General features: G+C 29.1%; 3 protein-coding genes across 4 annotated transcripts in view; 2 read left to right on the forward strand and 1 right to left on the reverse strand.

Annotated features, from left to right (window-relative positions):
* LOC122851987 (GTP-binding protein Di-Ras2) overlaps window positions 1-3,727 on the forward strand; it is a 43,530-nt gene extending 39,803 nt beyond the window's left edge. Inside the window, exon 2 of the mRNA XM_044151534.1 lies at window positions 3,075-3,727. Within this exon, the coding sequence (XP_044007469.1) occupies window positions 3,075-3,308 (234 nt within the window). The 3' untranslated portion in view covers window positions 3,309-3,727. The remainder of the gene's footprint in view (window positions 1-3,074) is intronic.
* The window catches only part of LOC122851986 (doublesex- and mab-3-related transcription factor A2-like), a 45,607-nt gene extending 23,318 nt beyond the window's left edge, over window positions 1-22,289 (forward strand). The window contains exons 1-5 of one of the 2 annotated variants that reach the window (XM_044151532.1): window positions 3,796-3,822; window positions 20,487-20,971; window positions 21,312-21,530; window positions 21,610-22,015; window positions 22,067-22,289. In XM_044151532.1, coding sequence (XP_044007467.1) covers window positions 20,771-20,971; window positions 21,312-21,530; window positions 21,610-22,015; window positions 22,067-22,227 — 987 coding nt within the window. In that variant the 5' untranslated portion in view covers window positions 3,796-3,822; window positions 20,487-20,770 and the 3' untranslated portion in view covers window positions 22,228-22,289. Of the gene's footprint in view, window positions 1-3,795; window positions 3,823-20,486; window positions 20,972-21,311; window positions 21,531-21,609; window positions 22,016-22,066 lie in introns of those variants that run through there. The other variant, XM_044151533.1, reaches the window with a different exon arrangement.
* Window positions 22,067-25,029, reverse strand: LOC122851985 (parafibromin). The gene is made up of 3 exons (XM_044151531.1): window positions 24,853-25,029; window positions 22,994-24,409; window positions 22,067-22,932 (listed from the first exon to the last, which is right to left on the reverse strand). Exons 1-3 carry the CDS (start codon window positions 24,981-24,983, stop codon window positions 22,896-22,898), a joined length of 1,584 nt encoding a protein of 527 aa, XP_044007466.1. The 5' UTR covers window positions 24,984-25,029; the 3' UTR covers window positions 22,067-22,895.
* Window positions 25,030-25,661: the final 632 nt, after the last annotated feature.

Here is a 25,661-nt window from a genome sequence, read left to right on the forward strand (position 1 = left end):
AGATTATGTTTCTTGAAAAACAAAAATGTCTAATTTTTAGACACTGTCGTCTTGCTTTGTAACACGTTCGGTTTTATTAATTACAAAAATGGCTAAATTCTAGACATTGTCGTCTTGCTTAGTAACAGATTTTGTTTTTTGAAAAACAAAAGTGTCTAAATTTTAGACAATATTATGTCTTGCTTTATAACAGATTTGGTTTAATTTAAAACAAAATTGCCTAAATTTGAGACACTTTTTGTTTTGCTGTAAATACTTGTACGCCTTGGTTTATAAATAAAGTCCCTCAATTTTATATACAATTTGTCTTCTTATATGCAATAATATTCCTGTGTGAAAATAATAACATTCTTTTTTCATGGATACATATTGCCTTGAATCAAAACTTAATTTTTTTTTTTTCAAGACTTTATTTTCCAAATTAAAAGCAATAATAGTATAACTCAAGACGTAAAAAGATATTTTAAAAATTTTTTAATAAAAAAAAAACAAAAAATTATTTTTTTTATTGTTAATTACTTTTTATCCTAATTGTTTATTTTTATCGTCATTGTTTATAACTACCCATCCGAAAACCTAAATCTAAATAAATAGTTCGTTTCAACCGAGAACCGAACCTACTATATTATAATTTCTAAACGCATATCTTAGCCCGCGCGGCCACCACAAGATTATGATTTAGTTGTGATTTTTATAAACTTAAAGCACACGTTGGCTACGATAGAATAAATTTATAAATTCGTTTAATTAAATATTATTTCCAGAGTAAATTTTTTTTAGCCATAATTTATTTTAGAACCATAAATTATTATCATTCCCAGGTAGGAGTTTTCGGGCTTGAACAACTGTGCCAGGCTTGTGCGAGGGTCGTGTATCGAGCCTGGGAAGCACAGGCTTGACACAAGCTTGTGCCCATTGTTTTCTCCGGCCTTACACGAGCCTCGTTAACACAGGCTTGACACAAGACTGTCCCCGTTGTCTTTAACCGGCCTCACACAGGCCTCAATAATTCAAGCCGGTGTCAAGCCTGTGTTTTTTGTTTTCCCCGGCCTCACACGAGCCTCGTTAACACAGGCTTGACACAAGACTGTCCCCGTTGTCTTTAACCGGCCTCATACAGGCCTCAATAATTCAAGCCGGTGTCAAGCCTGTGTTTTTTGTTTTCCCCGGCCTCACACGAGCCTCGTTAACACAGGCTTGACACAAGACTGTCCCCGTTGTTTTTAACCGGCCTCACACAGGCCTCGATAATTCAAGCCGGTGTCAAGCCTGTTTTTTTTGTTTTCCCCGGCCTCACACGAGCCTTGTGTCAAGCCCGTTTTACCAAGCCTCACACGGGACTTGACTTGTGCATATATTCAATTAAAAAAAAAAAAAAAAATTAATTAGATCTATAAATTGTAAATAGACATTTTAAATAAAAATTATTAGGTTTTGACTATCGTGCCAGGCTTTTACAAGGACTGTGTATTGACTCTCGAATAAATTCATTCATATAAAAAATTTTGACTGACTCTTTCATGAATCCCCCGTGGTCGACTTGATAGAGCATTGGAGTTCCACGTGATCGACCTAGGATCGATCCCCCGTTACGCCGTTTATTTTCGTTCATATAATCATCGTTAATTCAAATTGTATCCCGTAAAAAATAATAATGTCAAATTAATAAATTAATAATAATTGTTTATTTATATTTTTTTATAATTTTTTTTGCAAGCCGGTGTCAAGCCTGGGAACACAAGACTGTGTCAAGCCTGGGAACACAAGACTGTGTCGAGCCTGGGAACACAAGCCTGTGTCAAGCCCGATACACTAGTCCGACACCAGCAAATACATCGTGAACATTCCAGACTTGACACAGGCTTGTGTCTCAGGCCCGACACAGGCCCGAGAGCCGGGTAATCAGGCTTGTCCCAGGCTTGTGCCCGTCGTCACTTCCTACCTGGGAATTGTTGAGTTTAATGATTTGTTAACGTTAAATTTGTTTTATTGTATATTTATATTAAAGTAAAAATTGTTTGTTTTATTGAATTTTATAATACTAAAAAAAATTTACACTGGAAATAATATTAAATTTAACGAATTTATAAATTTATATTTAAACATCTAACATTTCGTTCTTTATTACAAGACTTTGCAAATTATTTCATTAATGGCTACCAACCATCAGCTAATTTTTGACAAAAAAAAAACAAGACAATAGAAAAAAAAAAATCAACAATGGAGCATTAAAATTAAATGAATAAATAAATATATTTGTATTTGAATAATCATCTTCAAAAAAGTCTACCAAGTCTACGAGTGAACTTAATTACTACAAGAGAACAAAAAACTTCCAAAATATATATAGCGCGCTCGTGGCTCAGTTAGTTAAAGCATAGGTTTAGTGTAGGTTTAGGTTTTCGGTCGAGAGTTCGCGCCTGGCGAGAGGCAGGAAAAAAAAAACATTTATTATAAAAAAAAACAGAGTTGGACTCGATAATCTATGCAATTGAAAAAAAAAATATTTTTTTTATTTTTTTGTATAAAAATAATTGATTTCGCAAGTAATGGGCCAATCTTGGCAAATTTTAATGGGCCAATAATGGCAGCCAATATTAGAATGGTGTAACGCGCCAGGCCCGGCGTATGAGTGGCCCATTAATAGCAGAATTACGCCATGCATCGGCCGTTGCATGACGTGTTGTAGTCTCTTACACGGGGTGATAACTCGGAAAATCTAGTTGTTTCTGGTGAGAAACGGACTTTGGCAATGAAATTCGCTTGAAACCTTTGTAAGTGGGCACTCTGAGCCTTCGATTAGTAGCACCTTGAATGTTGAACAATTGCAATATCAAACTGTATCAAACTATTTCTGAAATTATATATCGAACTCAAACGCAAAAAAAATAATCGTATAGATGAGAATACGAGATGTAAAGAATGACTGAAGTGACTTGACGTGACTGTGATTCGACTTCAGAAAATATAATATTACGACTTTATGCGTACGAGAAATCCCTTGATTTTCATATATTTTTAATCACATAAATATGTACAATATTTTTAGTATACATGTACCTGATTGTCGACAGGTTGGCAACAAGTGTGATGAGAGTCCCTCGATACGTGAAGTGACAATGAGTGAAGGTGCATCTGAAGCTGCAAATTGGGGCTGTGGATTTCTTGAGACATCAGCAAAAACAAACCACAATGTTAATGAACTATTTCGAGATCTCTTGACTCTTGAGAAAAATCGTTCAGTATCATTACAGCCTGTTCAAAGTAACAGTGCAATTAGCCTTAAGGAAAAATGTACCATGATGTAAAAAAAAAAAGTTTTCATTTTTTATACAGAGGCGTACGAAAAGTAAAACCGTTTGTTTTTTTTTTTCTGAGTGTGAATAGTGAGAATAATGATAGTAGTAATAATAGAATTTTTTTTTTTTTATCGGCTGATGCACTATCGAACTTTTTTTTATCATTTCACGCACAAAATAATTAGTATTTGAAGCCAGAACTGGGGATCCGTTCAGAAACGCCGATTTCTAAAAGAACCCCTGTAAAAAATCAGTGATTCTCAATTTCCCACTGCCGATCCCTGTAATCTTTTCAGGAACTAGGCATTTTTTGAACTTGTATTCAAAATTATCAAAAAAAATCGTACTTATGTATTTTTTTTTTTTTTTTGGGAATCACCCGATACAGTTAAAAAAATTTTTATTACTTATAGGGAATAAAAAAAAAAAAAAATGACCGAAAAACGGTAAATGACTATTCAAATTTGAATTTTATCAATAAAATTATCAAATAAAATTTGTAGACAATTAAAAAATAAAGTGAGTAAGTATTAGTTATTTTTTTTTATCTGCACGATTTAATGAGTAAGAAGGGTTTAAAATTTGGGGATGATCGCTTGCCTGCACTATCCGTCTTCGCACAAAATACTTTTTTTTTTTTTCAATATAATTCGAAAAATAATAAATATTAAGAGTTATTTCTTTTTTAATTTTACGAAGGCCCCGTATTGTTTCTCTAAATTAGTTTTTCTTTATTTTTTGAAAAAAATATTTACGTAGTGAAGTGAACCAACTGCCAGAGTGAGGGCTAGTTTTTCCGACCATAATTACAGTTAACTAGTAGAAAAATTTAACTATTTGTTGATTAACTAAGGTTTCAATGGTTGTCAAATAGTGAACCCTTAGTTTGCGAACTAGTGGTTTATATTGCAACTAACAGTTATTTGTAACTGTGAACGAAAAAACTAGCCCTGAAGCTCGCATCACCATGCCAAAGGAAACACTGAAATTATATTTCTAAAACTGTTTATATTTTTTACCTTTAACTGACTAAAATCACCGTTATCATTGAAATAGGAAAAATTGTCTTTCAAAATGCCACTAGCTGAACTGATGGAATCTGAAAAAAAATGAAAATTAATTAATTAATTTCAAGAAATTTCTTATTTTTACTAAATGAATGTACTATGAATTTATAGTCTACATTTTTGATCTTTCTTTGGTGCATGGCTTGCTTGACCTAAACCAAAATTATTGCTTACATTATACCAGAAAAGTTTGGAGATTTATCTATCAACTTAATTTCATAATCAGATGAACTTGACGACCGTCATGATTTTGAAAAAAAAAAAATAATGTACTGTTTTTAAAAAATCAAGATTGATTGACTGTTTTTTTTTACATTTTACGGAGGCTAGAAGCCATAAGCTTAGTCGCAGTATTGAATTCGTCAGCGGAAAAAAAAACGCTCATAACTTACGAACTAAGTGACATAGAGACTAGGCTCAAAACGGACGCACCCGAATTCAGTGCCGTGGCCCCCCGCCCCCGTCGCGAGAGACGTGATTTATCGTCCATACTGGTCTCCATGACCGTCCGTTGTCATTTTTATTTTTCGACTAGTTTCGTCTAGTTTTGCCATGTTGAAAATAATGTACTTAGAAAAAAAAAGGAACTCAGCTTAGCCTTAGATGTACCGAAGTAAAAAATCTAGCTAAGTAAAATAATGTAGATATTGATTGTGTGGCTACAATTACAGCTAAGTAAAAAATCTAACTAAGTGAAAAATCTAGCTTTTTACTTTTTAGTTCCAAATTATGCCGAAAATGAAATTTTACCAAGATATGTTTTAATTTTGTTTTATTTTTTTGTATTTAAAAATTAAAATTTTTTTTTTCTTTTCAAAATATTTTGAAAAAAAAAAAAAAAAGTCTAAAAACGTCTCGGCCCACTCTAATTTTCAATCGAATATACTTGGATTGAGTACCTTATTTTATGAAAAAAATTTCATGTATTTTAATTGGGGCTTTTTTTATGAAAGAAGAGAATTAACATTAAAACACTCTACTTTACCGGCTAAAATACGTCACAAAATTTTCGAAAAAATTCAAGCTGCATAAAAAGCCAAAAACAACATATAATATAAAAAATATAAAAAATAATATAAAAAAATTTTCAACTCAATCCGTGAGGGTCAGGCAGATGACCAGCTGAAGTGACTCAGAATGCCCCATATATAAGCAAGTAAAAGAGACTCACCCAGGTATATTTTTCGGTATGTCTATAAGTGAAAATTTGACTGCCAAACGAGTTCAAAAATTTCGACAAGGCATAATTTCTAGAAAAAAAAAAAAAAATTATTATGATTATTTAATATTGAAACATCACGGTAAGTGTAAAATAAAATTAAAAAAAAAATGTATTTTATACAAATGTAGATACTTTTTTTTTAAAAAAAAAAAAAACCTTTTTTGTGAGATAAAATTTTCAACAATTTTTTTTACCTATATATTTTTTTTTATTACTTTATTAATGCACGCTTCCGAAGACTTGTTGCACAAAACCGAGATAAATACAACACAGCGATCGCCAGCAAAATATAAGAAATTAAGGCAAAACTTAAAACAAATAACGCAAATAATTATATTAGAAAAGCTTAGTAGTTCTGCCGCAAGAGCACGCCACACTACAGGCACTGCTATTAGGAATTATAGTACATAGTAAAAAATAGTTTGATAAATTAAATTTACAGATAATCCGGTTGTTATTTTAAGAAAAATTTATATATTAAAATTTTTATCTTTGATTCGAAATATTTTTAATTTGGAACCATTTTATTGAAATGTTTGAAAAAGTTTTTTTTTGTGAATTTAATAAGCAATTTGAGTACAAACTATAAACGAATTACTAAGTTTATTGTTTTTACTGTGTAGGCTGTCTTATAAACTTTTACTTTTCTTTATCATAATTTATAAAAATATCAAAAGCTTATCAAATATAAGAAAAATTTTTTCTATATAAATCAAAATATTTGATTGTTTTATTAATTAAAAAAATTAATAATTTTGTATTAAAAATTTTCATCTTTGAAGAAGATAAAATAAATAATTAAAAATTGTAGTTAATAGTAAAATTCATGTGTTAATGAAATTTATAGCAAATTTTAAAATGAACGTAGTCTTACAAAATGATATAGAAAAAAATAATTTATCAAATTCAGTACACAAACAAACCATTTGTTGATTTGATAAAAAATTATTTTCAATTATTGTTTTTGAACTTTGTTTTTTTTCTTTTATGATAGAAATAATAAATGGTTAAAGTTCTTGTTATGAATAGAAAACTTCTTGTTAGAAGACAAAAAAATTCTTGAAACATGACAGATTTAGATTTGAAATAAACCTAAAATAGATTTGAAAAAAGAAAACTTATCCTTGTAATGATTATAAAACTTCTTGAAATAAATGCTAAAAAGGTCTTGAATTGAGACGCATACTTCTTAAAAAAAATCTTTTTGTTCTCACTTCATGAAAAACAGTTCTAAATTTTAGAACAAGGCTTCTTGGAAATAATCCAAAAATGGTCTTGAATTTAGACGCATACTTCTTGAAAAAAAAACGGGACGAAAATTTCTGTTCTCATAAAGCACGACATTTATGAAGAAAAATTAAATCATATTCCAATTTAAAAAAATCAAGTTTGATAATAAATACTTACGAAAAATATAAAACTAAATGATATAAAAAAAATTTAATAGAAAACTAATCTTTAGTCGGTATTCATTTTTTATATTATTGTCATATTATTATTAAAGTAATACAAACATCGAAAGAGAATATTTTATTATGTCTGACAAGTTGTCTTATGATATATGTAAAAAAAAAGTATGAGCAAATATTTTCTTTTCGACTTGTTAACAAAATTAACTTCAATTTGAATATGACGTAATCTTTCTTCTCAAATGTCGTGCTTTATGAGAACAGAAATTTTCGTCATGTACATGCGCTCGTGGCTCGGTGGGAAAGTCGTTAGGTTTAAGATATCGTGGTTTGCGTCGGTCAAGGGTTCGGTTCCTCTCATAGGTAATTAGTTTAGGAAAAAAAATATGGTTTACAATGTAAAGTTGCACTGTACTTCTGGTAATTAACAAAAGTAATGTTAAATAAATAATTTTTTTATTTATTTAAATCAGTAGTAATTTACTTCTTGAATTGAATCTAATTTTGACTTGATAGAAATCTTTTTGTTCTCAATTCAAGACACAATTTGATTATTTCCAAGATGCCGTGTTCTAAAATTTAGAACTGTTGTTCTTGAAGTGAGAACAAAAAGATTTTTTTCAAGAAGTATGCGTCTAAATTCAAGACCATTTTGGATTATTTTCAAGAAGCCTTGTTCTAAAATTTAAAACTGTTGTTCATGAAGTGAGAACAAAAAGATTTTTTTTAAGAAGTATGCATCTCAATTCAAGACCTTTTTAGCATTTATTTCAAGAAGTTTCATCATCATTGCAAGGATAATTTTTCTTTTTTCAAATCTATTTTAGGTTTATTTCAAATCTAAATCTGTCATGTTTCAAGAAATTTTTTGTCTTCTAACAAGAAGTTTTCTATTCATAACAAGAACTTTTTTTCTTTTTTCAAATCTAAAAATTTCCTAGAACAAAAGTTCTATCTGGTAGAACTTTTTTTTTTTAGTGTATCTTTAAAGAATTGTACGTAATCTCATTAGACGCGTCTTGAATTGTAGTTAATTGTAGTGAAAAGGGTTTTAATGGTAGTTGAAAAAATAGAGGGTAAATGAAGGGTTAAAAGTAAACTTTTTTAAAAATAACCTTAGGACATTGCAAATAGAGCTGCGTGAACCTATAATCTGATATTTTAGTTATTATTCCGGTCTATAAATAAAAAAGTTACGCAATATTTTATTAAGGTATTATATGAGAGAATTAATTTTTCCCGAAAAACGGTTCAACTACAAATTCTAATTTCTCCACTACAAATTAGCTAGGATGTTCCCGTACCTATTCGATATTTCAGTTTAAATTTTGGTCTATGAATAAAAAAGTTATTAAGATTTTAATATTTTGGAGTAAAAAAAAAAAATTTTTTTCACTTTTTTGACACTTTTTTTTTGGGAAACTGGTTTAGTAAAAGTTTATTTATATTTTTCACGAGTTTCTCTTTATTTATTATACTTGTATTTTTTTTTTTATTATAAACAAAATAGTTATGCAATTTTAATATGATTATTGCTCCAAAATTTTTTTTTTTGTCATCATTTTCCAATTCAAAATTAAAATTCGTTCACTTCAAATTACTACAAATTCTAAAAAAGCTATTTGACCTATTTATGACTATTTTTTTTAAATTTTTTACGAAAGTACATTTTAACTCTTTCTCTATCCTTAATTTTTGAACTACAAATTAAACCGTTTTCACTACAAATTCCAACGAACGTATTGGCCCTCATTTCATCGCTCTAAGTCAATTTTTGAAGAAAGTACCTTCTAACCCTTTCTCCACCCTTAATTTTTGAACTACAAATTAAACCCTTTACACTACAAATTACTACAAATTAAGACCTTCAAAATGAACCTTACTAGAAGTTTCTACGATAAAGTGAGGTGCTAGGTTCACGCAGCTTTGCAAATAGGTGAAAAACTAAAAAGCTTCGTTTGGAATTGTAGTTAATTGTAGTGAAAAGGGTTTTAATTGTAGTTCTAAAAATACTTATGAAAAATTAAAATTTCAGAGCAAAACTCATATTAATTTTTATAGTTATCTCTAACAGTCGTAGATCGTCTTATTAGATGCGTCTTAAATTGTAGTTAATTTTAGTAAAAAACATTTTAATTGTAGTTAAAAAACATAGTGGGCAAAGAAATTGTAGGAATTTTAATATGAATTATCCTACAAAATTTTTATTTTTCACAAGTATTCTTTGAACTACAATTAAAACCCTTTTTACTACACATAACTACAATCCCAAACGAAGCTTTTTGACCTACTTGCAATGTCCGAAGGTTATTTTTAAAAAAGTTTGCTTTTAACCCTTCATTGACCCTTTATTTTTTCAACTACACTAAAAAAAAAAAAAATTTTTTACTACAATTAACTACAAACTACAATTCAAGACGCGGCGAATCAGCCTACGTACGATTTTTTTAGACGAACGGCGGTTCTGGGTTCACGTCGGTTATCTGGCTATCTAGTTGATATCTAGCTTATTATCCAAATATGACCAGTGGATATCTAGAAATGTCATCCAGGATTTGTCCATGCGTATCCGGAAGGTCCATCAGGGATATGGTCGATTCACATCAAAAATATTAAGAAGCGACTTGACTTTTCCATGTCACCACAATAATTCATGCCGGCGAAAAGATGCTGCGGAACCCGTAACATCCCCCGCAACATTGGATCAAGAATAGCTTTCTAGGTAATATTCTCGTTTTTCAGCGCATGCCGCATAACTGACCGACTGGAAATCATACCGCATTAGGATTGTTAATTTACCGCTGTTTTATTTTTTTGGCATTTTTAACCGGTTTTTTTACCGGTACCGCATATGCTACCATGAAGCATGGGGTATGTGTGGAGTAGACGAGATGGTGCCAATAACAACATCCCAGAAAATGGCAAACGTCCAAAATAGTAATTAGATAACAATAGTAAATAATAAATTTTTTAATTGGTGTTATTATTTTGTTGTTCATACGTATGCAAATTCGTATTTTATTTCCGTGGTAACTTTTCATAAATTACTAAAACCAAGATACCAAATGAAATTCCCAATTCGAAAGATCACATGAAGATCCCAATTCGAAAGATCACATAAAAACCACGAAAAACAACCAAATTCACATCAAACGCTCATAAAATAAAAAGAATATTAATGAGAATTTTCGTCCATTTAGTCGTTTTCAGTGGTTTTTAGGAGATTTTTCCAACTGGGGTGACAGCTTGAACATAACCTCAAAAAATTAAACTTTATTATTCACTATGACCCTGGTGAAAATAATTTGTTAAAGTTAGACAAATTTTGTCAAATGTTTCCAAAATTTATCGAAAAAAAAACTTATTATAATATTGACAAAATTTGACAAAAATTGCCAAAATTTATCAAAATTGACAAAACTTAATAAATATTGCCAAAAATTGACAAAAAAAATTTGAAAATTAAAAATACAGGAGGACTAACTCCCTATCTCGCCTGAATATGAAAACCGTATCGCTATATGATCGCTGCATATTTGAGTGGCACTGTAGTATTCCGGCAACGTGCGTGACTTGTATCGCTTTTGTTTTACAATGCACATAATACAGACGAACTTTGGCAAACAGTAAATAGAGCATTATACTGCTCTCAGGATTTTCATAAAAATTACTAATTAATTTATTTGCCATAACAAATCGAGAAACTATTGACAAATAGGTAAAAAAGAAGATGAAACCGAATAAATTAATTTGCACTCTGAATTAATTCCTTAGCCATTTGCCAATAAAATTTTAATTTGTTATAGAAACTATTGCAAAGAAATAAATGTAGATTACTTATTAATTTTCTTTGCTCCGTCTTTTCTTGAGATATATATTCACCATCAATAAACTGAAGCGCTATCGGCAAATGTATCTAAAAAAAGGATGAGTAGTCAAATAAATTAATTTGTAATCTAAATTAACCTTTCAGCATCATTTTCTATACTAAAATAGAATTATTGTGTCAAATGACTGAGGATTTGATCTAGACTATGAATTAATTTATTTGGCTACATCCTTTCCTTAGATACATTTGCCAATAGCTATTAAATTAATCGATTATAGCATAAATAGCTAAGGGAAGGATGTTGCCAAATAAATTAATTCGTAGTCTAGATTAATTTCTCAGCAGTATTTTCTCTATGAAATTAAAATTATTGAGCAAAATGGCGGAGGAATTAATCTAGACTAGACACCCTTTCCTTAGCTATTTTTGCGATAAATAATTTATAAAAAAGCTATTGGCAAATTTTACTAAGAAAAGGATGTAACCAAATAAATAAATTAACAGTCTAAATTAATTTCTCCGTGATATTTTGTTTAAGAAATGAAAATATTTGTAGCAAATAATTGAGGAATTAATTAAGACTACAAATCAATTTATTGGGTCTTTTCCTTAGCTACACAGTAAAAAATAGTTGGTAAAATTAACAAATTCAGTTTGTTAATTTAGGTCCACCAACAAAACGTTTGTTAATTTAACAAACATTTTATTTGTTAAATTAGGTCTACAAATAACTGTTTGTTAATTTTACAAATTTTTGTTTGTAAAATGAAATTTACAAACAGCTGTTTGTTAATTTTACAAATATTTTTTGTTAAATTTTTTTTTTTTTGTGCAAGCAAAAAAATAAATGTCTATTCATTTATATAATATTTTTTGATACGTAAATTTTATTATTTTTTCAAATATTCTACTTATTTTTACATTAAATCTTCATTTATATATGCTTCGAACCAATTTAACACAAAAAAATTTGTAAAATTAACAACCGGAGTTTGTAAAAACATTTTACAAATTTTTTGTTGGTAAAATTAACAAACAGAGTTTGTAAAATTAACAAACAGAGTTTGTAAAATTAACAAACGGAGTTTGTAAAAATATTTTACAAATTTTTTGTTCGTAAAATTAACAAATAAAATTTGTCAAAAGATTTTACAAATTTTTTTTTGTTAAATTAACAAACAAAAATTTGACAAACGACTAAAGTCTACAAATTACAAACGAATTACCAACTTTTTTTTACTGTGTATTTTTTCGATAATTAATTTATAAAAAAGCTATCAGCAAATTTTGTTAAGAAAAAGATGTAGCCAAATAAATTAATTAACAGTCTTAATTAACTTGTCAGCAATATTTCCTTTGATACATTTGTCATAATTGATTAATATAAAAGCTATTGGTAAATTTTGCTAAGGAAAGAATGTAACTAAATAAATTAATTCGTACTCTAAATTAATTCCTCAAATTCTTTAATTTATTATATAAAATATTGCCAAGAAGTTAATTTAGACTACAAATTAATTTATTTGGTTACATTTTTATTTGAACAAAATTTGCCAATAGCTTTTTAATTTATTAATTATGGTGAATATAGCTAAGGAAAGGATGTAGCCAAAAAAAATAAATAGTGATCTCTATTAATTTTTTTAAAGTAATTAGTAATTTTAATGAAAACCCTGAGAGCTGTATAATTTAGTGTTTGCCAAAGTATGTTTGTATTATGCGCATTGTAAAACAAAAGCGATACATGTCACGCACGTTACCGGAATACTGCAGCGCCACTCGATTATGCGGCGATCATATAGCGATACGGTTTTTTAAAGGAAAGTTCCTAAGTTCGTTCTCCTGTATTTCTCGTCTTCTTGGTCGCGACGAAGATTTCTTGTCAGCGAATAGTTATTGCGAAACCCGAGTAGGGTCAAGTATAAAAATTTAATTTTTAATATTCCGGACTTAATTATATGCGTCAAAAATATATATGGTAAATCCGGCCAAAGAGAGGAGCGACAGTTTTCATGTAAACCATGAACAGAGATATATCTAGGCTAATACTGTTCAATGTTCATGGTTTACATGAAAACTGTCACTCCTCTCTTTGGCCGGGTACACCATATTTATTTCTTGACTTTCTAGTGTTATATCTAAAGCAGTGGCTGCAGAGCGAAAAAAAAAATTTTATTAAAGGAATGCACCCCTTGACTCTTTTTTTTGTTGTTAAGATATAGGAATCCTATATAAAGCGGTGTCTCCACGCTATAGAAATGCTTGCAAGATCTATCATCACTAGATAATTACTAAAATTTTGGTCGAAATCAGCCTTAAAAAGCCTTGCAAGACTATCACACCCAATGGGACATGTTCCATTTCTTCGTGCAAGATCTTGCTGCAAGCCTAGAACTTGCATGAGATTTCTATAGCGTGGAGACACCGCTTAAAAAAAAACAAGGTACTAATAAATAGCTAACTTCATGTGTCGTCGCTTTATTCGTGATTCTATTAGATGACAAAGAAATAAACATGCAGACAACATCCTTTTCTTAGCTAATATTTTTCCCATAGCTTTTTATTAATTTAATTAAATAAATGGTCATAGGAAGAATGGTAGCTAAGGAAAGGAAGTTGTCACATGTTAATTTCGTATAAATTAACATGTGGCAACTTCTTTTCCTTAGCTACCATTTTTCCTATAGCTTTTTGTTTATTTAAATAAATAAAAAGTTATGGGAAAAATGATAGCTAAGAAAAGGAAGTTGTTTGTGGCCACATTCTTTTCTTAGGCCTTTTTTCTATAGCTTATTATTTATTTAAATTAATCAATTACCTAAATATATTTATTACAATCATTAAACCAAAATTCATTTTAGCGGATAAAAAAGAAATGCGACAGATATCGTAGAAATAAACCGATTTACCATCTAAATACAATATGGCGGGCCATACCTATACTTACTAGACTTAGTCTAGGGTCCCTTGTGGCAAATAAGCCCACATAAAAATACACGTAGTGCTATACCCCTGACAGCTTGTATCCCAAGTAGGAGTTCTCGGGCTTGAACAACTGTGCCAGGCTTGTGCGAGGGTCGTGTATCAAGCCTTGGAAGCACAGGCTTGACACAAGCTTGTGCCCATTGTTTTCCCCGGCCTCACACGAGCCTTGTTAACCCCTAGTGGAAGAGTCATTAATGACATGGGCGCTTATTCAATAGCAAGTCAATAGCAAAAAGAATTATGGATTACAAAGGCTCGAGCTTGTAGATCTACATTACACTAAACATATTAAATTGATCTACATAAATTAAGGAAAAAATTAACAATGTTCCTATCATATTATTATAGCGTGATTCGATGTCATTTCTCAATAATGATAGCGAAGAATGATGTTAAATTTTTTTAGGTTATGTCCGAGCTGTCATTCGTTGTTGTCTGAGTTTTGGTAATTTATGGAAACTTACCGCGAGAATGGAATGACATGAAACATCCACTCAATAGCTAGTCAATATTAGTTAATAGCAAAAAAAAAGTACAAAATACGATATTTATCATTGCTATTGTTTAATTGTTTATTATATTGTTTTTTTAAAAGTTTTCAACAACAATACATAAAATAAAAAAAATTTTTTCGTTTAAATTCGTCCAACATCTAGTCAATAGCAAGTCAACAGCAGATCAATAGCAAATTGTAGCAACTCAATAGTCAATAGCTAGTCAATAGCAAAAAAAAAAAAAGTACAAAATACGATATTTATAATTGTTATTGTTTAATTGTTTATTATATTGTTTTTTTAAAAGTTTTCAACAACAATACATGAAATTTAAAAAAAAAAAAATTTTTTTTTTCGTTTAAATTCGTCCAACATCTAGTCAATAGCAAGTCAACAGCAGATCAATAGCAAATTCGTAGCAACTTAATCATAAGTGAATAACAAATTCATAAGTTTAGTATCTATTTGATAATTTGATTAAATTTTTTTTTTTTTTAATTTTATGTATTGTTGTTGAAAACTTTTAAAAAAACAATATAATAAGCAATTAAACAATAACAATGATAAATATCGTATTTTGTACTTTTTTTTTTTTGCTATTAACTAGCTATTGACTAGCTATTGAGTTGCTACGAATTTGCTATTGATCTGCTGTTGACTTGCTATTGACTAGATGTTGGACGAATTTAAACGAAAAAAAAAAATTTTTGTTTTTTTAAATTTTATGTATTGTTGTTGAAAACTTTTAAAAAAACAATATAATAAACAATTAAACAATAACAATTATAAATATCGTATTTTGTACTTTTTTTTTTTTGCTATTGACTAGCTATTGACTAGCTATTGAGTTGCTACGAATTTGCTATTGATCTGCTGTTGACTTGCTATTGACTAGATGTTGGACGAATTTAAACGAAAAAAAAAATTTTTTTTTTTTTTAATTTTATGTATTGTTGTTGAAAACTTTTAAAAAAACAATATAATAAACAATTAAACAATAGCAATGATAAATATCGTATTTTGTACTTTTTTTTTTTGCTATTAACTAGCTATTGACTAGCTATTGAGTGGATGTTTCATGTCATTCCATTCTCGCGGTAAGTTTCCATAAATTACCAAAACTCAGACAACAACGAATGACAGCTCGGACATAACCTAAAAAAATTTAACATCATTCTTCGCTATCATTATTGAGAAATGACATCGAATCACGCTATAATAATGTGATAGGAACATTGTTAATTTTTTCCTTAATTTATGTAGACCAATTTAATATGTTTATAGTGTAATGTAGAGCCTTTGTAATCCATAATTCTTTTTGCTATTGACTTGCTATTAATTTGCTATTGAATAAGCGCCCATGTCATTAACAAGTCGCTATCAAACTGTTGTTGAGTGTTCCGCTAGGGACACAGGCTTGACACAAGACTGTCCCCGTTGTTTTTAACCGGCCTCACACAGGCCTCAATAATTCAAGCCTGTGTCAAGCCTGTGTTTTTTGTTGTCCCCGGCCTCACACGAGCCTTGTTAACACAGGCTTGACACAAGACTGTCCCCGTTGTTTTCAACCGGCCTCACACAGGCCTCAATAGTCCAAGCCTGTGTCAAGCCTGTGTTTTTTGTTTTTCCCGGCCTCACACGAGCCTTGTGTCAAGCCCGTTTTACCAAGCCTCACACGGGACTTGACTTGTGCATATATTCAATTAAAAAAAAAAAAAATTATATTAATTAGATCAATAAATTGTAAATAGAAATTTTAAATAACAATTATTAGGTTTTGACTATCGTGCCAGGCTTTTACAAGGGCTGTGAATTGACTCTCGAATAAATTCATTGATATAAAAAATTTTTACTGACTCTTTCATTAATACCCCGGTGGTTGACTTGATAGAGCATTGGAGTTCTACGTGAGTGGCCTAGGGTCGATCCCCCGTTACGCCGTTTATTTTTGTTCATATAATTATCGTTAATTCAAATTGTATCGCGTAAAAAATAATAATGTCAATTTAATAATTTAATAATAATTGTTTATTTATATTTTTTTATAATTTTTTTTGCAAGCCGGTGTCAAGCCTGGGAACACAAGACTGTGCCAAGCCTGGGAACACAAGACTGTGTCCAGCCTGGGAACACAAGCCTGTGTCAAGCCCGATACACTAGTCCGACACCAGCAAATACATCGTGAACATTCCAGACTTGACACAGGCTTGTGACTCAGGCCTGACACAGGCCCGAGAGCCGGTCAGGTGTCCCAGGCTTGTGCCCGTCGTCACTTCCTACCTGGGATGAATACTAAATTAATTTTTCATATATATTTCAATGTATTTTTTATAAATTAAAAATTAAAACAATATACTAATTGTTGAATAATGCAAGTGAAAAATTTAAAAAACAAAAATTCTTGTGACACGTGTACACGATTACAATAAAGATTAGTAATTTTTGAAAAACAACAACAAAAGTAAATGTTCATAAAGTTTTCAAATCGTGAGTTTTCAATAATATTAAAATTTGTCTTCTCCTTTTTTTTAAAAAAAAAATTAGCGTGTTGCGAGTACGCGCGGGGGAAGTGAAACTTCTTTCAGAGTAGTTTCATGTCACGCTGAATATTAATAATAATAATAATAATAATAATAATAATAATAATAATATTAATACTGACAATAATATTCAAATATAAATATTATTAGTTAATAATAATTATTAGTATTTATATTTCGAATATTATTATTATAAATTTTATTATTTTTATCGTCACATTAATGGAAGAAGGGCGTGAGTGCGAATTTATAAATTTTTGGGCTTTGCATCTAATTTAAGGGCTTAAAGCAAAAAAAAGGGCGTATGTTCAGGGACTTACGCCTTTTTTTCATTATCAAAATCATTTTTAATAAAAGATGCAAAGATTTATAATTATTTTTATGTTTTTCTTATATTGATATAATAAATTATTTATAATTATCAGTAAACAATCAATAATTTAAAAAATCCTGCCATTAAATAAATTTCAAATAAAATTGAAAATATGCCCTTCATCTTTTATCAAAAATTATTTTGATAACGGGAAAAAAAGAGTAAAAATCCTTGGACATACGCCCTTTATCCTTTATCAAAGGTTGTTACGCCCATTTTCCCTTTTTTTCAAGTATTAAAATTAGATGAAAAACCCGAAAATTTATAAATTTGCACTTACGCCCTTTTCCTTTAAAATTGACGTTTTTGGCACTTGTGCACTTCATTCTTCAATGGGACGATATAATTGATACCATCGATATTATTACTAATATTATATTGATATTATTGTTAATCATAATATTATTGGAGTTATTATTATTTATAATAATATTATTCATATATATAACCATAGTATAAATAAAATAATAATTTCAAAAATATAATCGATAACAATAATATCAATATACTATTAGTAATAATAACAATAATATTATCGATTTATAATAATATCAGTGATATTAATAATATAAATAATAACATTGACAATAACATTCATATATAAATATTGATAATTATTAGTATTTATATTCAAAATATTATTATTATAGATATTATTATAAATATCAACACTATTGTGAATAATTGGTAATATTATCAAAATTATTGTTGTTATAATTATCATCATTTATATATATTTATAATAATTTTATTGTTATTATAATAATGATTCTTTAAACCCGCGAGATAACTATTGCTTAATACGTTTAAATGAATTTTTTTGAAAAATCAATTATTTAAGTATTAAACTCAGTTGAACTGTTTAATAATAATTAAATAAAAAAAAAAAAAGTCGCTCACGCATACACACATAGCAGCTGACGCTCCGAGTTTATACGCTATATATAGTGCATGTATAATGCTTGCCGGCTTCCCTTCTCTCTATGTAATTCTCCTCTCTTTATCCGCTTGCGACCGAGCGTATAGCAGAGAGTATACGAGAGAATGTTTACAAGAGAGTATACGAGAGAGTAAACGCGAGCGCGTAATGCTAGCAGGGCCTCGAATTTTGTTGCTACCCTCCGTAAAGAAGTTTCACTTCAAAAAAAAGATGAAAAAAGATAAAAAAAACCATAAATTGTTGAAATAGAAATTTAATTTTTCAAAATATTATACATTAGTATTTCTTGTAAAAATATTATTTAAAAAATCGACAAGACAAACTTCAGTATTAGAGAAAAAAACAATTTCTAAACTTGAAAAACAACAATAAAATTATTTGTTTATTGTAAAATTGAATAATAATAAATAATATTATTGAAAATTGAATTTCTATTTTAACAATTGATGTTTTTTTTTATCCTTTTTTTGTTCTTCAAAAAAAAGGAAAAAACAAACTTTAAATTAATTTTGTTGTTGCTTTAAAAGTTTATAAATTTTTTTTTTCTTTCAAAAATATTGAAGTTCGTCTTGTCTTCTTTAAAACAAAAAAAACATTTTGAAATCAATTAATTATTAAAATAGAAATTTAATTTTAAATGATAAATTTACAATAAACAATTAATTTTATTGTAATTTTTCAAGTTTATAAATTTTTTTCTTTACAGTCATATTGAAGTTTGTCTTGTCTTTTTTAAAACAAAAAAAAAAAAAAAGAAATAAATCAATTATTAAAATAGAAATTTAATTTTTAAATAACGATTTTACAATAAACAATTGCTTTTATTGTTATTTTTCAAGTGAAAATATTTTTTTCACAGTAATATTGAAGTTTGTATTGTCTTCTTTAGAACAAAAAAAAATATTTTAAAATCAATTAATTATTAAAATAGAAATTTAATTTTTAATAATAATTTTACAAAAAAATGGCTCAAAAAATATGGCTTTAATTTAAAAATGATATTTAGAAAAGTTGTAGCGTTCAGGAAGACAAACACGAAAAGAAAAAAAAAATTTTTTAAAAGTTCAAAATGGCGGAGTTTAAAGTATGAACATCTTTTTTTTTGAGGTTAGGTGTAATTTTTTTTTACTCAAAAATTGTTTGCATCAAGATGAACACTTTTTCTAAATAAAATTTTTTGGCTAAGTCCATTTTTTTTATCCATGCTTCTCACTCCGCAATTTTGAATTTTTTACCAACTTTTTTTTTTTTTTTCGTGTTTGTCTTCCTAAACGCTACAACTTTTCCAAATATCATTTTCAAATCAAAGCCATTTTTTTTTTAGGAAAATCCATCAACAGATAAAATCGGGCCGAAAAAAAAGTGATTTTATCGAAAAATTTTTCAAATAAAAATTGTTAGTTTTGGAGTAAGAAACATTTTGGTGCAAAAAAAAATACAGTATCCATTTTAAAAAACTATGTTCATACCTGAAACTCCGCCATTTTGAATTTTTTGAATTTTTTTTGTTTTTTTTCTGGGTCCCTATCTCCAAACCCTACAACTTTTACTTGAATCATTTTTCAATTTGAGCTATATTTTTCAAGAAAAATCCATTATCCAATTAAAATGGGACAGTCTGTATATAATGCTGGTTTTACAAAAAAACATAATAAAGTGAATTTAATGAAAAATATAGACTGCGATTGACTCGTAGATTTTGAATGAAATATATTATTGCACAAGAAAGAATAATTTTTTTTTTCTGATGTCAATAAATGATGTTAATAATCGAAAAAATTTTGTTTTGTTTTGAATTATAGCTAAAATATAGGACATAAAATAAATAAATAATAAAAGTTGAAAGCTTTTTTTCTTAATTCCACAGTCGAATTTTGATCGATTATATATAATAGGTATATTATAATGAGTACATAATAAATTAAACAGAATGTTCCCTGTGAAATAATGATCATTGATGCAAAAGTAATGACACTTTTGCTCGTAAGAGATGTTGAACGAAGAAAATAAAAAAGGAAATAAATAGAATACATTTATTTAATTTCAATTGTTGAAAATGAAAAACCAAAAAAAAATTCAATGACTATTAAGAATGTAAAATAATAAAAAAATAAATAGGTAAATAAAAAATATCAATAAAATGAAATTTCCGTAATCTCTAACAAAACCAAAAATTATAAAAACTTTATTCTTGAAAGTATATACTCAAGTTTTATTTACCTTCTTTATGTCCAAAAATATAAAAATTGAATATAATATTGTACGTGTTCACACGTGATAATTCAATTCATCTCACCGGTCTCGTAATAGAAAAAAAAAATTCTGAAGATTCCAGGAGGAGTGGCATCAAGAGTAAACAATGATAGAGCCAATCGAGCTGAAAGGGTGGTCCAGCTGATGTTTGTCTTCTTACCCTCTCTGAAAAGATGCTGGTGAACATCATGCGCCATCCGATGTTCAACAAGCCAATGATAGTCTTTTTACAATATCAAAAACATAGATCACAACATTAAGCTTTAATATTACGCTCATTCTCAGTCAGTCAGTAGGTGGGATTACATGACTTTGACTTACTTTACGATTGAAAATTCATTACAAATAATACAGTTAAAATGTTGAGAGGAAAATCAAAAAAATTCGATACATCAGATGAGGATCCAGAAAACCGACAAAGACGGCCAAAATGTGCGAGATGTAGGAATCATGGTTTAATATCTTGGCTACGAGGACACAAGCGTGAATGCAGATATCGAGATTGTCTATGTAAAAAGTGTTCGTTAATTGCCGAGAGACAAAGAGTTATGGCTGCACAGGTAAAAATTATTGTTTTTTTAAATAGTTTATTCAAAATAAAGTCAAATGTAATTCTAGTTGTTTTTTTTTTTTTTTTTTTTTTTATACCAGAAAATAATACTCTGTAGCATGATTATTTTATTTTTTTTAGTAAAATCCATTATAGAATCCTGGTATCTTGTTTCATCAGTGTTTGCGCTTGCATTATGATACTTGATTCTCCGTCTCCATCACATCACTCAATCCATCATCAGTGATACCCTTCATAATTCCATCCTATTATTATCAATTATTTAAATTTATTTTTATTAAACTGATCTAATCCCTTATTAATCAAATTTTTACATAATTTGTTTGTAGGTTGCTCTCAAGAGACAGCAGGCTGCTGAAGATGCGATTGCTTTAAGTATGGCCAAAGTTGCCACCGGAAAAAAGCTTGATCGTTTGCCACCAGGTAAAATTTTTGGCATGTCCGTAACAGAACCAGATTCCAATGAAGTATCAAAAAAAAATAAAATCGCAAATCATTCATCAAAAAATCAGATAAATTTGGAAAATAAAAATGATGAAAAAGAAAAGGTATAATATTTTTTTTGTTTAAATAATGATTTATAATTGTTAATGTATTTTTTTTTTTTTTTTTTTTTTTTTGTTAAAGAAACTAACTGATATCAAGGAAAGTCAAATTACTGTTCATGAAGAAATTGAAAAAATGAAAGATGATAAAAACGAGACTACAATATCTCAGACTTCAGTGGAAACTCTGGCTCGACTTTTTCCCAGTACTAAGTTATCTGTTTTACAGTTGATACTTCAGAGATGTGGACATGATCTTCTCAAGGCCATTGAGTACTTTTCAAATGACAACACCAATCTCAATGTAAATAGCAGCTCTGTATTTCAACCGCTACCAGGATCATCAAGTTCCGACTACACGAATATCTTTTCTTTAGCACCAATTTATTCGAATTTATCACAAAATTTATACAGTGATAGTTGTTATCTTTTAAACATCATTCCTGATCAATTGTCACGGACCATCGAGTCAAGTGAACTACCTAGATATTCGAGTTTGACAATTCACGGGTCAAAACTGCCAAATCTTCATGAAGAAGACAATAATCTTGCATTAAATGTACAGTACAATACTCATTTTAATTCAAGAGTACAACAATTACGTGAGACAAACAAAAGTAGTTTTCTTCATTTGCCACCAATGATACCAGGACTTCCTTGTGCACTACCAAATTGTACACAATGCTATAAATTTCTATAACTTCGTTAGCAAGTAATATTTAAAAAAAAAAAAAGAAAATTTGTAGTAACAAAAAAGTATAACGAAAATAATCCAAATAAATTAAATTGTCACAAAACTCACTTCCGATAGTGTATAAATATTTTTCTTTATTGACTTTTAGTGTTAAAAGTAATAGACCTTACTAAATCGAATTTGGAAGATTCAATCAGATGAACAAATAAAATGGCTTGCCCTTTTTTTCCCTCGAGGGATACTATTTTCTTGTATACTTTAACTTTCGAATTCATTGCAAATAACATCAGAAATTTTCGATTCTTTATGTCTTCCAGGCATACACTTCCAAACATATAGTCATCATTGCTGACTTGAATAATAGAATATATATATATATAACATATAGTCTATATAAAAAACGTTCAAATTACATCCTATAGTTATTTTCACAAAAAAACAAAAAAAAAATTCATTCTATTTCCGTTGTTATTTTTGTTACGTACATGAGAAAACCAAAAACGATTTTTTTTTTTAAATCTTACTTTTGTATTTAGTTGATTCCGTACTTTTATTTTTTTACTTACATGAACTTTTTAAAATATTTATAATGTATAGGTATATGTACATTTTTTAAATTTCATTATCATTATTATTAATATTACGATTATAAGCAGCAGATTTCAATAAAATTTTTAGAACCGCAAAAGAGGCTTGTTCTTGATCATATGTCTGCAATGAAAAAAAATGAATATAATTTTTTTTTTTTTTTACTAATCAAATTATAACTTACTTGTCCAAATGCTCCCAAAACATCATAAGTGCAGCTCTATCTAAATGTCGTTTTTCCCGACTAAGTTGAATGACAGTAACAGCCCATCTTGAAACATTTGGATCAGTTTTCATTTCATCGTATTTTATATGAAATCCACATATTTTCGAAAATATTTCAACAGGATTACCATCATAAGGCCATCCTTTGAATTGCCAAGCTGGACCCATAACGAATACCGCAACAACTCTGTCCCAATCAGAATTACTAAGTTTTTGTGGATTGTCAATGAGGCGATATGGCACAGTCAAGCCACCTTCTTTTCTTCGTTGCAATAGAATATCAGTTTCTTTTTTGCAGCCAACTGCCCGTTTCTCTTCACTCGTAACAAATTTCATATCTTGTAAAATATCCTTGGCATTGTACATTGTTATCAATGATGTATTATTGGCACTTGGTATAATGATTATAGGTGTTTTACTCGTACGCTTGTTTTGTGCAGCTTGCTGTGGAGTCAATTTTGCTGCTGATGTCGGAAGTAGACCAGATTTTGGAATCGGTGATGGATTCGTCTGGGGTTTTCTGATAGCTAGATTCGTACCCTCTGTCACTGATTTCAATGTCATACCATGATATGTTCCCATTGTATCGATTTTAAAGCCTTCAGTTTCCTCTTTTTGGCGAATGAATCGTTCTTGATCATAACGATTATAAACTGCTGGTTGTGGCATTGGTCGCATTGGTGTGGCTCTTGGTGTCACCATTGGTGTTGGCACGGTGAGACCTTTTTGACGTCCTTCTTCTCTCACTTTAATACTCGTTAAGATAGCAAATATACTTTTAGCAAACATTTTACCACTGCTCTGCAATATTGTTGTTCTCGTACGCCACTGTCTTTCACGGGACACAATATCCTTAGTGTCATCAACATCCATGTCTAGTATAACGCGTAAATCTGAACCCATGCCGATATCATCATTTTCTTTGATTGTTGTACGTTTTTTGGCCAGTCTTTTAGCTTTGATAGCAGCAATTTTTTCAACAGACATTGCCTCGGACAAAGATTTTATATTATCAACGGTGACGGATGCTTCTTTTGGAGCATCTAATCTGGCAGCAAGTTGTTCTTTAACTTTTTGGACGTGTGTTTCTTCAAATCTCGGTTTTTTCGATGATCCCGTATCCAAGCCATCTTCAGCAGTACGTTTAACCTGAGTTGGTATTTCCAAGGGTGCAGATTTATCGATTGAACTTGATGTCGCTGTTTCACCATTGAGATATGCTAATAAATCTTTTCTGTCTGGACGACGTACAACTGGTATATTTTCAGCTGCAGCTTGTCGTACGTAAACTGGATGTGTAAGTTGTACATGTTTCAGTAAAAATAAGAGACACTCTAATGTGTAATATTCTTTTGATGTTCCATCTTTTCCGGAACTGAAATATAATATATAAAATTAATTATAATACTAATTAGTTATAGAATAAAAATGATATTGCCACTACTTGTTATTATTGATTAAATCTGATGCATTGATATTGATTTAATCTTTCTTAGTCAGAATTCAGATTTTTTAATTTTTGCTTCGTTTATCGACCAAAAAAAAAAAAAAAAAAAAAAACAATGTCGAGGATAGGAGAAGAAAAATTGTTGATTATCTTAATATTATATATTGACTAAAACACTGACACTGCCTTTTTGTATCCAACTTTTGTCTGTTCTATATAAGTATGAGGTAGGTATTTTCATTTTTTGAAAACTAACGTGAAATCATGTGTAGTCAAAAATCATTATAAAACATCAAATAAAATAATACACGAAGTAAACGACCATGAAGATTTGGTATAAATGCGAATAGGGTCACTCGAACCTCACTTACCCGTATGTTAAGTAATTCGTTTTCACATTTTTTGGCCACGAAAATTCGCCAAATATTATTTGATTTTCACGTTCAATTATTTCTTTTTTATTAACATTATATTGTCGAAGTAAACTTAATGGATCTGCCATGATAGTATACAATCAATTTTACACTGATGACTGACTAATCCTAATGTCCTAAACTCCTAATGATATTATGTTATGTTTTTATTTTTTAACAATATATTGACGATATTTCCATGAAGGCATAAAAACCATATATGTAATACCATGGTAGAAGTACTACAGGTATGGCAGTAGTCCATGCTTTTTTCGTCGCGTTCTGCGCAGCCTTATTTTTTCAACCAATCAAGAACGCGCCATCGAGCTGTTTTGCTTTTCTTTCTAACACGCAATCTCTATTATAAGATCCTCTCTCTCTAACATACTGTTTTGACAACTATTTTTTATATTGTTGTAAATACTAATAAATATATGTGGAGCATGTTTATAAAAAATCAAAAAAATAAAAAAACCAAGACAGTTTAACAAATAAATTATAATATTTTCATTGTTGTTGTTTTTTTTGAGGCCACAAACAATAGAGGTTGTGTTGTATTTATTATACTTGGATTCATTTATTTAATATAAATAATTAATTTTTATTATTGATGTATGTGAATCATTATAAAATATACCAAATCTAGTTGAATAAATATGATAACTTCTGAAAAATTAAAAAAAAACTTGAAAATTTTCTTAACGGATTTGTATCGCGCGCGCATAAAGTCTTCCATTTTTGTGGCGAGAAGGCGACCTTTTGATTGG

Source organism: Aphidius gifuensis, linkage group LG3 (assembly GCF_014905175.1).
Source record: "Aphidius gifuensis isolate YNYX2018 linkage group LG3, ASM1490517v1, whole genome shotgun sequence".
Taxonomy (NCBI): Eukaryota; Metazoa; Arthropoda; class Insecta; order Hymenoptera; family Braconidae; genus Aphidius; species Aphidius gifuensis.

What these genes read in the sequence shown, in the direction of transcription:
- LOC122851985 (XM_044151531.1), bottom strand. Translation starts at nt 24,983, where the DNA reads ATGGCAGATCCATTAAGTTTACTTCGACAATATAATGTTAATAAAAAA. An exon ending in ACGAATTACTTAACATACGG is followed by an intron (nt 24,410 to 24,852) that starts GTAAGTGAGGTT and finishes ATTATATTTCAG; the next exon opens with TTCCGGAAAAGATGGAACAT. An exon ending in TTTTGGGAGCATTTGGACAA is followed by an intron (nt 22,933 to 22,993) that starts GTAAGTTATAAT and finishes TTTTCATTGCAG; the next exon opens with ACATATGATCAAGAACAAGC.